The sequence below is a fragment of the Alexandromys fortis genome, unplaced genomic scaffold (genome assembly GCF_014885135.2).
Source record: "Alexandromys fortis isolate MF-2015 unplaced genomic scaffold, M_Fortis_MF-2015_v1.1 scaffold_8_9099976_23576923, whole genome shotgun sequence".
NCBI classification, from domain to species: domain Eukaryota; kingdom Metazoa; phylum Chordata; class Mammalia; order Rodentia; family Cricetidae; genus Alexandromys; species Alexandromys fortis.
The window spans coordinates 6,695,299-6,708,618 of record NW_026067899.1 but is presented as its reverse complement, the minus strand read 5'-3'; the positions used below and the strand labels follow the sequence as shown (position 1 = coordinate 6,708,618).

General features: G+C 39.2%; 1 protein-coding gene across 2 annotated transcripts in view; it reads right to left on the bottom strand.

Moving 5' to 3' along the window:
• Positions 1–1,959: 1,959 nt before the first annotated feature.
• The window catches only part of Scn3a (sodium voltage-gated channel alpha subunit 3), a 74,849-nt gene continuing 63,488 nt past the window's right edge, over positions 1,960–13,320 (bottom strand). For both annotated transcript variants that reach the window (XM_050123761.1, XM_050123767.1), the window contains exons 21-26: positions 12,127–12,399; positions 11,252–11,305; positions 10,570–10,707; positions 9,380–9,484; positions 7,055–7,325; positions 1,960–5,174 (exon numbers count right to left, since the gene is read on the bottom strand). In XM_050123761.1, coding sequence (XP_049979718.1) covers positions 3,979–5,174; positions 7,055–7,325; positions 9,380–9,484; positions 10,570–10,707; positions 11,252–11,305; positions 12,127–12,399 — 2,037 coding nt within the window. In that variant the 3' untranslated portion in view covers positions 1,960–3,978. The remainder of the gene's footprint in view (positions 5,175–7,054; positions 7,326–9,379; positions 9,485–10,569; positions 10,708–11,251; positions 11,306–12,126; positions 12,400–13,320) is intronic.

The window sequence follows — 13,320 nt, the reverse complement described above, 5'->3', positions numbered from 1 at the left end:
TTGTCAACTTGACAGTCTAGAGTCACTTTAGAGAAAAAGGTTGATTGAGGACCTGCCTAGCCGAGATTAGTCTGTAGGCAGGTCAGTGGAATAGTGTTTTGAGTATTAACTGACTTAGGAGGGCTCAGTCCACCGTAGCCAGTACTCTTTCCTGCACAGGTAGCTGGGTTGATTAGAAAGATAGCGAAACATGAGCCCATGACCGAGTCAGCAAGCAACGTTCCTCCGTGGTTTCTGCTTCCAGTTCCTGCTTGAGTTCCTACCCTTACTTCCCTCAGTGACTGGCTGTGACTGATAAGGTCAAATAAAGCCTTCCCTGGATAATGGCCAGAAGCCAGAGCATGCTTTCTCCAATGCTCTTGGCTTTCTCATTGCTTCTCTGACTTCTATGCCTGACTTTCTGTCTTTCCTGCTCCATCTCTTTCCTCCAGCCACCATTTAAAATTACAGATTGCCCAATCCGCTGTTTTCCTCTCAAACTTTGCTAAATCTGTCCTCAACCTCCCATGTATCCATATAAGCCAAACGAGAAACTTGGACTCTCTGGTAACAATGCATAGAAACAACAGCAAAAAACCTCAATACAAGGTCATCATACTTGAATAGAGGGAAAGTCTGAGGTGGATTGGATTACACATTGAATTTGATGCCAAAAATGGAACCGAAGTCACGTGTCAGGGCTGCTGGCCCAGTTCATTTTATGTTTTCATAAAATGTCAGCATTGACTTCCTGTGTAGGTACCCTGGGTGGATGCCATGCACAGGAATGGTATTCCTTATATTCTGTTTAATGGAAGTGCCCGTAAGGCGCATCATTTTACAGAGTTCAGTATTTGAACATCAGAATGTCCAACTTCCTGACACTCTTCAAAATCAAAAGGACAGCCATTCACACCAATAGTCTTGGTTACTAAAGCTAAGTTTCCTTTAGTTCATGGTCTTGTTGCTTCCGGGAGGAGGAGTTTGGTTGTGTCACTGTTGTTTCTCAAAGAAAATTTCAATATTAAAGTTTTCCTGAAAGGACTTTGTTATGCACAGGAGCAACCATTTTAAAAATTTACAGAATTACATCCACACCTCAATGTTTGCACAACAACCTTTAGCTCAAAAGGCATCTTCTAGAGGTGCTTTCTTTCCATACAAAGCCTCTGTAAATTAATTTGGAAGGTAGTGGTATTGACGTAATACACGTTAACTGACTGCTACAGAAGCCTACTTATTGCTTACGCATCAAAAAGCTTCCAAAGACTTAGGATTTTGCAAACCAATCTTTGTCTCCTCTGGTATCGGTCAAGCCTGTAGATTGACTTGGGGAGAAAGAAGCCGAGGAATCCCATCAGTGACCTCATGTCATTTATTCTAGTGAAATGAAAAATGTCTAGATCTGAGTCATCATAAAACACACTTGTTAAAACCCGAGTTTCCCACTGAGATAAAGGCTTGGTTAGGAGTTGACAAAAATGCAAGGGTCCTTGGGAAAGCAACTTACATTCTTAATATCATGGATACTTTAGTGTCAGTAATATATTATAAGTGGGAGAGTGTGTTAAGGAACTAAAGCCCATGAGTGGCATGGTAGTCACCAAGATATGAGGACATGACACCATTTACATCCAGAGGCGTTGAGACTGGATTCCTGGCAATTCAATAAACTAACTGAAATAGACAGCCACTGGTGAGGGGTGCGGCAAATACTGCTGAACCTGAAGGTTGGGATCATGCGGGCTGGCCCTTCGATGAAGTAAACAGTTCACAAAACTGCTTTTAACTAGTCTTTATTTTGACAAACTTCTGGGTAGATCATGTAACAGGGTGTTACAAAACTCGTGAACTTTTATGCGTACAAATGTCAAATCAAATACAGGTTTTCATTAGTTGTGTAAATTTTTACCTGCCAATAATAATTAAAAAAAAACTCAGTCCAACAAATGAGATACAGTTAAAAAATGAAATATTTATTCTTTTGGCTCAATAATGAAGTAGCTCACCATTCTTTTAGGAGTAGCAATTCCCTGCATGCAGTTCATCAGTATACTACAGTAAATAGTTTTGTAAAAGGGATGAACATTAAACTTTTGGCTTGTGCAAAAAAAAAAAAAAAAAGAAGAATTATATCATTTTAGATAATTGTACAACTTTGTCACTTTGTTCCTGGCTAAAAAGGACAGAGCCCATGTTATATCCATGATAGCTTTAGTGCAGCAGAATTTAAAAAAATAAGCCTAGTCTGCATATGCAAATACTACAAAAGTTGAGTTAAAAAAAACAAACTTCCATGAGTGAAGGATTATCTGCAGGTAACCAGAGTAGGTAGAAAATGGTCAGGGTTAGAGATTTTGACCAACATATCTCTTATTAGAATGGTAGAAAATATATTATAACAAAGAAATCCACAAAACCCATTGTCTAACTTTTATTTTAGGAAATTATCTGCTGAAAAGTCTTTTGGATGCAAAAGTTTGGAATTCTGATTAAAAATAAAAAGCAAAAGGATAAGGTAAAATAAATTGCCATGTCATCAACCTGAAAATAATTTTCTTATGTACAAATGCTGACAAAGAAAACTGATATATTTTACATTATTTATATTTAAACAAATTTTGGACTCTTTTTTTTTTTAAGGAAACTATGAAGTATAGGTTTTAGTGAGAGGCCCTATACAGTGTGTCTCCTTGAAATTAATAAAGACACATTGTGATACTCAAGTTGATTTAACAATGCAAAAATAAAGGTGCTTTAAAATAATATCAATGAGATTTTCTTGACAGGTAGACAGAGAGCAGATTGAATTCATTCTACCACCAACATGTGACTCTCCTTACCAAAATGTGTGATAAATGGATTGATTAAAATAGAGCAGCTTAGGCAATATTAACATGCATTAGTGATAGCCTTCCAGCTATTTCTGTGGGATGAATGGTACAAGATACCTCCCTGTTTGAAGTTTACAAAAGACTCACACACTGTGGTACATATTTGATTTAATAGAAGTTGTGTATTAGGCTATATATACGTTATATATATATATATATATCTGCCCAAACATGCACCACAGGATAAAATAACTATTTACATAACAGAGGGTATTTAATTGACACAAACTGTCAGTTTTGCTGAGAGCGGAAGATGGCAAAGAAATACTGCCACAGAAAGTGAAACAACTACTCTAAAGGGGTACTTTGGATAGATTTTTCTGGAACAGAAAGATTAGATAACTTTGTGTGGGGATGGGGTCATTTAACCAAACTTAAATATAGAACTCTGAAACTTAGAATACAATTTGCACTTATTGAAACAAAATATTTTGCATAAAAATAATCTTTCAAACATTAGGGGAGACTTTACAGGCACATAACTGCTCCAGTATAAATAAACATAACAGACTAAAATACTTGTTAAGTTAACGCCATCCAGAAAGTAGAAGTATTTGAAACTGTTAACATTAGAATTAGTTTTGAGCAATAACTTTATCTCTCAGGCAAAATATTTTTTTTATGATTACTGGAGAAATCTGTGGACTTAAGAACACAGGCTTCTTATATATATTTTTTTTCCCTTAACATAAACGACACTTACAAAAATAGTGACATAGTGTTATGAACAGACTATGAATCAGGGACCAGGAAGATCCCCTGGGACAGATTTTGTAAAAATATGGCAAATGTGGATGTTAAAAATAGAGCAGATGGGAGCGACGTACTAGCGGTGTTTGGTGGTGGTGTCATGGTCACTTTCACCAGGGAGTTCTCCTCAGCAGTGTCAGCTGGTAGTGGGCGCAGCAACCTCTTGTCAATGTTGATACCCTGTCTCACAGAGTGGCGGCGACAGAGAGGCCACTGTCTGGTATAGGCACTGACCTTCAGTATTTGTTGAAACAGTCAGTTTGGCATGGACCTCTCCGTGGAGTCCAGTTGACACATACATGTTACCTTCAGAGGCTGTAAACAATTGATTACAAAGACATTTCTCTGTTTCTATTTACTTTTGATTTTCTCTGACCTCTTTCCCTTTGCTTTCTTTCTCTGGTTTGTCTTTCTCAAACTTTTCCTTGTCTGGCTTTGTCACACTATCATAGGAAGGAGGAGAGGTGGTGGAGGAACTTCCATCTGTCTTTTCTGGAGTGGAATTCCCATTTAATTTGTCAATCACCATATCTCCTTTTATAGGCAGGTCAATCCTCCCCTTGATTGTCTCTTTATCATATTTACTTGATATGTTTTTTAACCTTTGCTTTAAAAGATAGCATCTGTAGTTGCGCTGAATAATGGCAGCAGATACTTCCTCTTGTTTGCGTTTCAGAGTGGTGGTAATTGGTTCATAAGAGACTTTGGAGGGGTTGGAAGCCATGAACCGATCTTCCATCTGGATTCGAAGGGCATCCATCTCTCCACTCTCACCCAAAACCCGCTTTGTAAAGGCAAAAAGGATGTCCAGGCAGTGGATGCGGTCTCCGCTCACCATGGGCAGGTCCATGGCGATGAGCTGGACTTTGTTTGGCTTTGCGATGAGAAGGGGAGGATCCAGGGCAGCCGCAAAGTCGGAGAGCTTGCAGAACTCTATGAACTGAGTGGCATCGGGGTCGAACTTCTCCCAGACCTCATAGAACATCTCAAAGTCGTCCTCACTCAGGGGCTCTGCGCTCTCTTCTGTGGCGACGCTGAAGTTCTCCAGGATGACAGCGATGTACATGTTCACCACCACCAGGAAGGATATGATGATGTAGCTGACAAAAAAGAAGATCCCCACAGATGGGTTCCCACAATCCCCCTTCACCGAGCTTCCAGGGTGAATAGCATCGGGGTCACAGTCGGGAGGCGCACTGTTGAGGATGGGGGCCAGCAGTCCGTCCCAGCCTGCCGACGTGGTGATTTGGAACAGGCAGATCATGCTGTTGCCGAAAGTCTCGAAGTTGAACATGTCATCAATTCCAGCTTCCTTTTTAACGTAGGCAAAGTTGGACATCCCAAAGATGGCGTAGATGAACATGACCAGGAAAAGCAGGAGGCCGATGTTGAACAGCGCAGGAAGGGACATCATCAGAGCGAAGAGCAGCGTGCGGATGCCCTTGGCGCCTTTGATCAGGCGTAGGATTCGGCCGATCCTGGCCAGGCGGATGACTCGGAACAGGGTAGGGGACACAAAGTACTTCTCTATCAGCTCGGCCAGAAACATGCCTATGAAAAAGTACACAGAAGACAAATGAACAAAGAGTTTTTCAATGCTTATATAAATGTTGTATGTATATGGCTCTTTTTTCGGGGGGGGGGGCAGGGTTTCTTTGTGTAACCCTGTAACCTTGGCTATCTTGGAGCTCTCTCTGTAGACCAGCTGGTGTCAAACTCAGAGATCCACCTGCCTGTGCTTCCCGGTGTGGAGATTAAAGGCATGCACTTCTACTGTCTGGCTTTTTGTGTATGTCTAATTTAAAAAATAACCTTACAAAAACTTGTCTTAACTAAACCTTTGAATCCACTCGAATATTGGCATTTAAAAATGATTTAGAGTTTTATTCAATAACTCTATAATACAACATTATGAAGCAATGCTGGTATTTGTAAATTCTAAAATAATATAAAATATTAATATGGCAGTTTCTGGTTATACTTCCCAGTTACTATGCTTTACTGCTAAACATGAAATATGGCAATTAGAAATAAAGATTATTTCTAAAACGACTTAATTCATTGTTCCCAATGGCAATGGCATTCTTTAGTTTGAGAAAAGTTGACTATATCTGGCCTATAGTTTCTAAATTTATAGTTTTATAATATCCTCATTTCCTCTTTCTGCCTGTTAAGACCCCACCTTTTTGCAAGAGCTATATCAAATGTCATTTATCTAACTTCTGAAAGACTGTTAAATGCTTTGGACAGTGTTGGCTATTGCTTAATTTTTTAAATTATATATAGTACTGTTTGAATGACAATGGTTCCCATAGGCTCATATATTTGAATGCTTGGTCCCCAGCTAGTGGATCTGTTTGGGAAGGATTAGGAGGTGTGGCCTTGTTGGGGTAATATGGCTTTGTTGTAGTAGGTATGGCTTTGTTGTAGTACAGATGGCCTTATTGGAGGGAGTATGTATGACCTTGCTGGAGTAGGTGTGGCTTTTTTGGAGTAGGTGTGGCTTTGTTGGAGTGGGGGCACAAACTTGTTAGAGTGGGTATATCACTGGGAGTGGACTTTGAGGTTTCTAAAGCCCATACCAGACTCAATCTCTCATTCCTTCTCTGCCTGCTACCTAAGGATCAGGATGTAAAGCTCTCAGCGACTGCTCCAGTGCCATGCCTGCCTGTTTGCCATGGTGATCACAGACTAACCCTCCGAAACAGTAAGCAAGCCCCTAATTAGATGCTTTCTTGTGTAAGAGTTGCCTTGGTGTCTTCACAGCAGTGATACAGTGATACTGCTGTGTTATGATGATGTGTTTTAAAGTCAGATGCCTCATCCTTAAGCCTATTTACCCCTGGCAGAATGTTGTGGTTTGAGTGTAAGCCATTCCCCACAGGCTCAAGAGTTTGGACCTTTGCCATGATGCTGCTTGTGCTGTTTTGGAAAGTTGTGGAATCTTCAGGAGTTGAAGACTTATGGGGAGAAATCATGGGGTCACTGGGGGAGGGGGCAGGGCTTGAGGTTTTATAGCACAGCTCAATTTCCTGTTCTCGCTCTCCATCTCAAATACAGGTACACTTTAGCCAGCTGACCTTGTCTCCCATGCCAGGCTTCCCACACCAGGATAGAGTGTATCCCTACAACTGTGAGCCAGGATATGCCCTTCCTCTGTAAATTACTTCCTCTTGATTACCGTGTCCCAACAAAGAGAAAGGTAACGAATACGAAGAAGATATGCTGAGTTGTTTCCTGCTTTCTTCACCCTTCCCCCGAATCCATTACTAATACTTGGTGAAGAAACTCAAGTTTCAAAATTTTATCCAAATATGATAGCATTGAAATTATCATTCTGCACACTCCATTATTCTCCCATTGTATTTCTGCAGCAGGATTTGGAGAAAATGTTCTCCAGGAGCATGTCTCTGTGGTTGAAGTGCTCTTACCTACGATCGAGAGAATGACCACCACAAAGTCAAAGATGTTCCAACCGATAGTGAAGTAGTAGTATCGGAGGGAGATGAGCTTCAGCACAAACTCCCCGGTGAACAGGACTATGAATACCAGGTTGATGCGGGACAAAACCAGGGTCATGTATTTGCTCTGGTCGTCAGTCTCCACCATCATGGTGACCATGTTGAGGCAGATGAGGATCATGATGCTGATGTCAAAGACTTGCCTGGTTACAAAGTCAAAGACCATCCCTTGAAATTTGTTCTAGAAAGAGAGGGAAGATAAGGTTACTGAATACATCACATAAATAGCGATCTGGTAACATCACAGATCCAGACGAGGCTCTCAGGTATACACCCTCCTTAAGATACTCTAAACAGTCTTTAAGCTCCAGTTTATTTCCTATTGTTTTTTTGTAAAATGAGAAGAACCGTACCACATGCCAGTAACAGGCATACTTGCTTCATTTGGGTTACGTAGTAAGACAGAACTGAATAAGCCAGAAACTGGTGGAAACTGGCTAAAAATATGTAGAGCCTGTTTGGTTAACCATGAAAGTTTTTAGACAGATGATTTCAAACAGTAGTGAAGATTTATGAAAAGGTAAATACAGACTTTTCAATTAATAATCTGCTTCATTTAAATATTTCAAGAATTTTCTGTTATTCCTTATTTTTCCCTCAAATGATGTTAGTTATACTTATTCAATTCTATTTGTTTATTTGCTAATTTATCTGTTTTCCCCCATCATATTTTCCTATCTATGCCTCAACAAGAATGCATGAAAGGATTAGAGCACTCTTGGGTCTTCCAGAGGACCCAGGTTCAATCCCTAGCTCTCACGGTGGTTCATAACTCTTTGTAACTGTAGTTCCTGGGTATCCGATTGTCTCTTCTGGATTCCATGGGTACAGGCAAGTACATGGTACACAGACATATGCATAAGCCCAGTGCCGTCCCACACACAGCTTTTTAGAAATGCATGGAAAATTCTTGTCTAATTAATACCTGTTTCAGGAGACATGTGCCTTTAAAGTCCCATGTAAATCCAAGTGCAAATGTGGTTTTGTTAGATAACTAAAAATAACTTATAACACACACACAAAATCCCATGGCTTATGGAAAAAAATTCAAGGTCATAAACCAAGCATGTTTGCAGATATCAGTGACTTTTGGTGAAGCAGACAGATTCATTCCTTTCTGGGTTCAGTGTCTTCCCATCCTTCCTCCTCATATTACATCTCCCAGTTTCAATTACCTTTCAATGCATAGTAAGATGATGTCACTGATGAGGGTTCATGAAACTTTTCCATTGAGACTTTTGATGACCACAGGCTTTTGTGGTCAGGGGTACAGTTACTTTATGGGCCTCAGTGACCTTTCTCAGAGGGTAGATGAGTTAGGGTGCAGCTCTAAGCATGACCCATCATCATCATGCCATTCCACGTTTGCAAGTGTTACAGACTATGCCTTTGAAAGATCTTTATTCTCTTTCTGGGGACACAAAGTTTTTGAGACAGTTTTTCTTTCTAAGAAAGTTGGAAATGTTTCCTAGTCTCAAGAGTGAGACAACCCCAAAAGACAAATGGTTTTCTCCTGTGTAGAACCTAAATGTAATATATATATCAAGTCATAGATAATATGGAGAAAGTATACCATGAATCCAGATAGATAGGGGAGCATGAGGAAGGAGAGGATGGAAGGGGTAGGGGGAGCTATGAAATGAGTGTGATGTGTAAACAGAAAAGCTTACTATTTATGGGGGGATGCGGGAAGGGAACCAGAATGCAGGGTGCAGAGGAAGTAAGGGGGGCAGCAGAAGAGGGAAGTTACAACAGAGTCTAATGATACACATGTATGAAAATGTTATAAAAGTATTGATTACCATGTGTGCTACCTTAAAAGCTAATAATAGAAGGAAAAGCTAAAATGAGATTTATACTAGGGAGGAAACAAGAGCATAGAGCAAGGGAGTTGTGGTGGGCTGGGCCTTCCGGGAACTTCCATCTACTTAAAAAGACAAACTAAGTCAGACAAGTAGCCACCGGACACATTGGCAGCAAGAGAGTGAATCTTGGTTCAGGGCCAGTTCTTGGGAACTCTGAGTTGGAGATTTCAACACACTAGCTACTCAGAACATCCCAGAATTTTAGGAACTTGACACTTGTTACCAAGTGTGCATCTGTAGACTGTACCACACAGTATAAGATTTGTGAATCGTGCTATAGATTGGTGGTATCACCCTCTGTGTTCTGATCTAGACACCATCATTAAAATATCATCTTAGACTCTTAATGAATACAAGATATCCTTCTTACCGAAGGCCGAGGGATGGGCTTCTGGGGTTTTTTGGAGCCGAGTTTCTTCATTGCATTGTAATACTTCTTCTGTTCTTCCGTCATAAAGATGTCCTGACCTCCAAAGTAAACACACAGAATAACCTGGTTACAATCCCAAGCTGTGTCACAATAACATTATAACCAAAGTACTTCTGAGTCCTCCTTTGATCTTTTCTCAATTTTAAGTGGATTTTATCCTGCTAAATATAGATTCATTAATCTGCTTTTCTCATTTATGTGAAATACTGCAGAATTTAATATTATGCAAAGCCCATAAGCATGCAAAATTCTGATTAATACAGCATCCTAATTGGATTATATTATATTCACAATGCATTTTAAGGTCCTCAAATATTTATTTTCATTGAGCCAAATATCTTTTCTTCCTCTCTTACAGTTGAGAGTTTTATTGCTGTATGAAACAGTTTTTTAGCATTTTTGTTTGTCAAACAATGTGATTGGTATGAGAATTGCAAAGGTATATAACATGGTGTCACGCTCTTTATGAGAGTAGGTCGCTGTAAAGGAAGGTGGATAAATGTGCAATCTTATGCAAAAGGGGGAAAGGCACAAAAAAAAAAGAGCAAGCAAATGAACAGGAAGAAGGAAGAAAAGTTATTGTAGACATAACAAGTTGAGGGATTCAGGATTAAGCTTAAGACTTTAAAGGATAATATAGAGTTTGCTGGGCAATGCACCTCAGGAAGAGAAAATATCACATATAAAGCCATGGAGACAGCAGTGTGTGTCTGAGTTCAGAAAAGGTCAGAAAGATTCCTGCCATTGCCATCTGACAAGTTCTGTTGATGATGTGCATGAGTGGGGGAATGAGTAAGTAACAGGGTCAGGGCTGAAAAACGAGGTGCGGGGGAAGAGGAGGCTGAGGTATTGGTAAGGGTAATTCCTGAAAGACTGCATAAGCCATGCTAAGAGCTGGGTAACCAAAGGATGTCCTAAAATAATGGTTATATTTCTAGGCCAGAAAGATAGCTGCACAGAGGGTGAAAGGAGAGAAGCCACTGAGTAGGGACTGTAGCCTAACTGGCCACAGAGCAAGAGTGGAATTAATATAAATCCAATCTCTTGGAGTCATGACTCCAAGTATCTGGTTGGCTGGGTGCCACACAGATGCTCTGAGCAGGCAAGGGTGAGCCGTGGGAGACACTCATCTTCTTCTTTTGCTGGTTGAAGTTGTCTATGATGACACCGATGAACAGATTTAGAGTGAAGAACGACCCAAAGATGATGAAGATGACAAAGTATAAATACATATACAGATTTTCTTCATATACAGGCTGGAGTTTGACCTAAACAATAGTGAAAATATGGAATACTATTAGCAACGTGGACACTTCAACAAAATAATGTAGTGAGTTTTGTTACTTCCTATGAGCTTGTCTTATCATGTTTTCTGGTATTATTTTACAATATAATTATTTTCTCAAAGTAGCATGACATTTGAAAATTTCACTTTTTAAATCCAACATGTTTTTCCATTATAACCTCCCTGCCAACTATTCTACAGCACAAATAACACTGATAAAAATGCATTGAACAGTTGGAATAGCTCTATTTGTCGGGCTGATGTGATGTCTCATTTTCCATGTAATCTGACAGCTTTGTAGAGTTAGACATACTACCTATTACATACCTATTACATACTACCTAATACCTACAGGGACCAAACTACTATCACCACATAAGCACCTGTCTTAAAACAACCATTTCTACCTGCATTGGTAAATACTTTGGGTTTATGCACTATAGAATTCTGGGTCTCTCAGGTCAGTTCTCACCAATGTCTACTGGGGACAATCTAGAAGCTGCGAACAGTGTCTGCGAGCTACTTACGTCCCGCGAATCAACAGCTGCATACATAATATCCATCCAGCCTTTGAATGTGGCCTGTAAACAATCCATATTAGAATATGTATGAATATCTCACCTAAATGTATTGCATTTGCCAGACATAAATACAACGGCGTTGTTTTAAGTATGTGTTCATACATCACCATGACATTTTCTACACACACAGGTGTTGAAAGGAGTCAAATGAGGCTCTATGAAATATCTCCCTACTACTGAATATCAAAATTTGTGTTTAGAGTTTAGAATTTGTTTTCTTTTCTTCCGTTTGGAGAAATTCTATTTTTTTTGTTTTTCTATAGCAAAATATAACTGGAGATTTGATTAATGAAAATCCCATCTCAATCCCATCTTAATTCCTTCCAGCAACAAGATAAAATTTGTGGTTGAAGCCTGGGTTGTATTCAAACACAATTCATTTTCACTAATAACTGACTAGAAACTGTGCTGTCATAAATTTAAAAAATAAACATTACACATTTTACAATGTAAATCTTAATATTTCACATGTACAATGACCTCATATTATTTTAGACATTGCTATGGAAATACCTGGCTAAAAATTCATGCATTTAATTCATAAATATAATATGTAACTGATATTTCAATCTACACAATTTTTACATAAGATTAAAAAATTGAAATAATTGTCAGTGATATAACATGAAAAACACAGGAAGAAGAAATAAATTCTGTGAAAACATTAAGATTGCATTCCTGGGGGATATAAAATAACTGTAATGTCTCCCTCATAGTCAAATAATTAATTAGAAGCATCATCAACTACCTTCCTACTTTTGAATATGAATTATTCAGAGAACAACACAGAATGTTGTCAGGTTTGCACAGTAGCCACTTACCACTTGCAGCAACGCCAGGTAGCCCGCCCCCACGTTGTCGAAGTTGACTTTCACGTTCTTCCACCGGGCTTGCTTGCCAAGAGCTTGGCAATCACTGAAATTGTTGACTTCGCTCACGTTCAACGTGTTGCCTGTTGTCATGTTAACACAGTGATAGAACTTTCCAGCAAACAGATTCACACCCATGATACTAAAGATCAGCCAGAAGATGAGACACACCAGTAGCACGTTCATGATGGAGGGGATTGCGCCAACAAGAGCGTTCACAACCACCTGTGGAGGGACAGGAGAGCCATGGCTTGCTGAAACGGAAGCTGTTGCAGATGTATATACATTCTGCACTCAGACACATTTGGAAGGGATTAAATGGGTACCTGGGTAGACAGAAAGTTTTAGAATGTGTGTGTGTGTGTGTGTGTGTGTGTGTGTTCTACTGCATATTGACTGGTAGAAGCAAAGAAAAATACAGCTATAAAGAGCTAAGCAAGAAAGGCGAGCAAAATACAACAAAATCGAAAAGAAACAGACAAAACCTGATAGAATAAGATGGAGTCAGAAAGTGCACACTAGGGAAAAAAGGGTGAGAGAGGAATATTCATTAAATGCCAACAGTAGTAATTTTTTGAAGTAGCATATTAATTTTTGTGAACTTGAGTGAATTAATGATGATCTGAAAGATTAAGTACGCAACCCCTTTACAGGTAAAGTGTATAAAAGACAGAAAATCTGTTTCCCCAGATCAGGTACATTTATATGATCATGAAGGTGAGGATTAGGGGTTTCAAAGTCTCTTGTTTTGTATTAGAAAATCTCTATATTTTAGACATAGAATGAATTAAGGCAGAGGTAAGATTTCTCTTTAGATGTAAGACTAGAAAACAGGTCCTAGTATTATTACTTGTCAATTTCCTACATGGTCTCCTTGAGCCTATATTAATCTTTTTTTTTTTTGCTAGGTTGACCTGTTTAGTGAAGAAATAGCCCAACCACCTTTTCTTTCTCAGAATCTAGGAAAGATTAAGATACACTGAAGATCTCATGGACAGCAAAAGTAATTTTTCGAACTTCACTTATTCTACTCCGTAGTGGACTACTCTGCTAAGTATCCTACTCAATGAACCCATTGTCTAATTTGAAATATAGTCAACATTATTTTAGAAATTGACAGAAAAAAATTGTAAACTAGCATCAAAA